A 928-nucleotide genomic window follows, 5' to 3' on the forward strand; every position below is an offset into this window, starting at 1 on the left:
GTGTGTGTGTGTGTGTGTGTGTGTGTGTGTGTAGTGTGTGTGTGTGTGTGTGTGTGTGTGTGTGTGTGTGTGTGTGTGTGTGTGTGTGTATGTACATATATATATATCTAGGGTATCGTTACTTACGAGAGGCAGGTTGGCGTCTAGGTGACGAGGGCTTTGGCGGTGATTTCCGTGTTGTGGGTTTTGAACCGTGGACGTCGGGCGCTAATAAGAAATGTATGCAAGTGAAACAAATGTTATTCAGAAACATCTTTATTCAGAAATACATGTCCGCAAAACAACCTAAACACTATGCCAAGAAACGTCACACCTGCCAGGGCCAGTTATACTACACTTTGTGTATATACGCGTGTTGTGTGTGAACCGACTATCCCTTGTCTATCCATACAAAGTAGTTGGTACTATACTAAACCCCTGACATACGGCTGTAGTGACCGCATTCCTGGATGGTGTAGAAGCTGATAGAGGGGGCTGAGATGACTAGTTTTTGGCCTTTGAACTCTGGCCGCTGATCAATGGGGACCGCACCGGTCATGTAGTTAGCCTGCACTTCATCTAGCATGTTCTGTGGGAGACGGTGAGGCACCAACCAGATGTGGTAGGTATGAGATGCACATAACTGGCTCAGATAGGCACAGGTGGGAATATGTATGTTTGTGGATTGTATAGAAACTTTCATGTAGGTAAGTGTGCGTGTGTGTGTGAAAGCGTTTGGGTGCCCGATTAATAAGCAGACACAGATGTGCATGACAAGGCTCTGATACACTTTTCATAAGCACACACGTTTTACATGCGAACTAAGACATAACTTGCGATCAATGTATGCGTCTACCAGCACATACGATTCGTCTAATTTGCACTCTGTATTCGGCCAACATAACAGACGAATCGATAGATGTGTCATTTGTATCGAAACAATAGTAAA

The 928-nt window shown here is 44.7% G+C and overlaps 1 protein-coding gene across 1 annotated transcript in view; it reads right to left on the minus strand.

Annotated features, from left to right (window-relative positions):
* Positions 1-565, minus strand: part of SARC_11541 (hypothetical protein) — a gene marked incomplete at both ends in the record, with an annotated part of 8,721 nt that extends 8,156 nt beyond the window's left edge. Inside the window, 2 exons of the mRNA XM_014294370.1 lie at positions 127-207; positions 427-565. Of these exons, the coding sequence (XP_014149845.1) occupies positions 127-207; positions 427-565 (220 nt within the window). The remainder of the gene's footprint in view (positions 1-126; positions 208-426) is intronic.
* Between the last annotated feature and the right edge of the window lie 363 nt (positions 566-928).

This window comes from Sphaeroforma arctica (genome assembly GCF_001186125.1).
Source record: "Sphaeroforma arctica JP610 unplaced genomic scaffold supercont1.1743, whole genome shotgun sequence".
Lineage (NCBI taxonomy): Eukaryota > Ichthyosporea > Ichthyophonida > Sphaeroforma > Sphaeroforma arctica.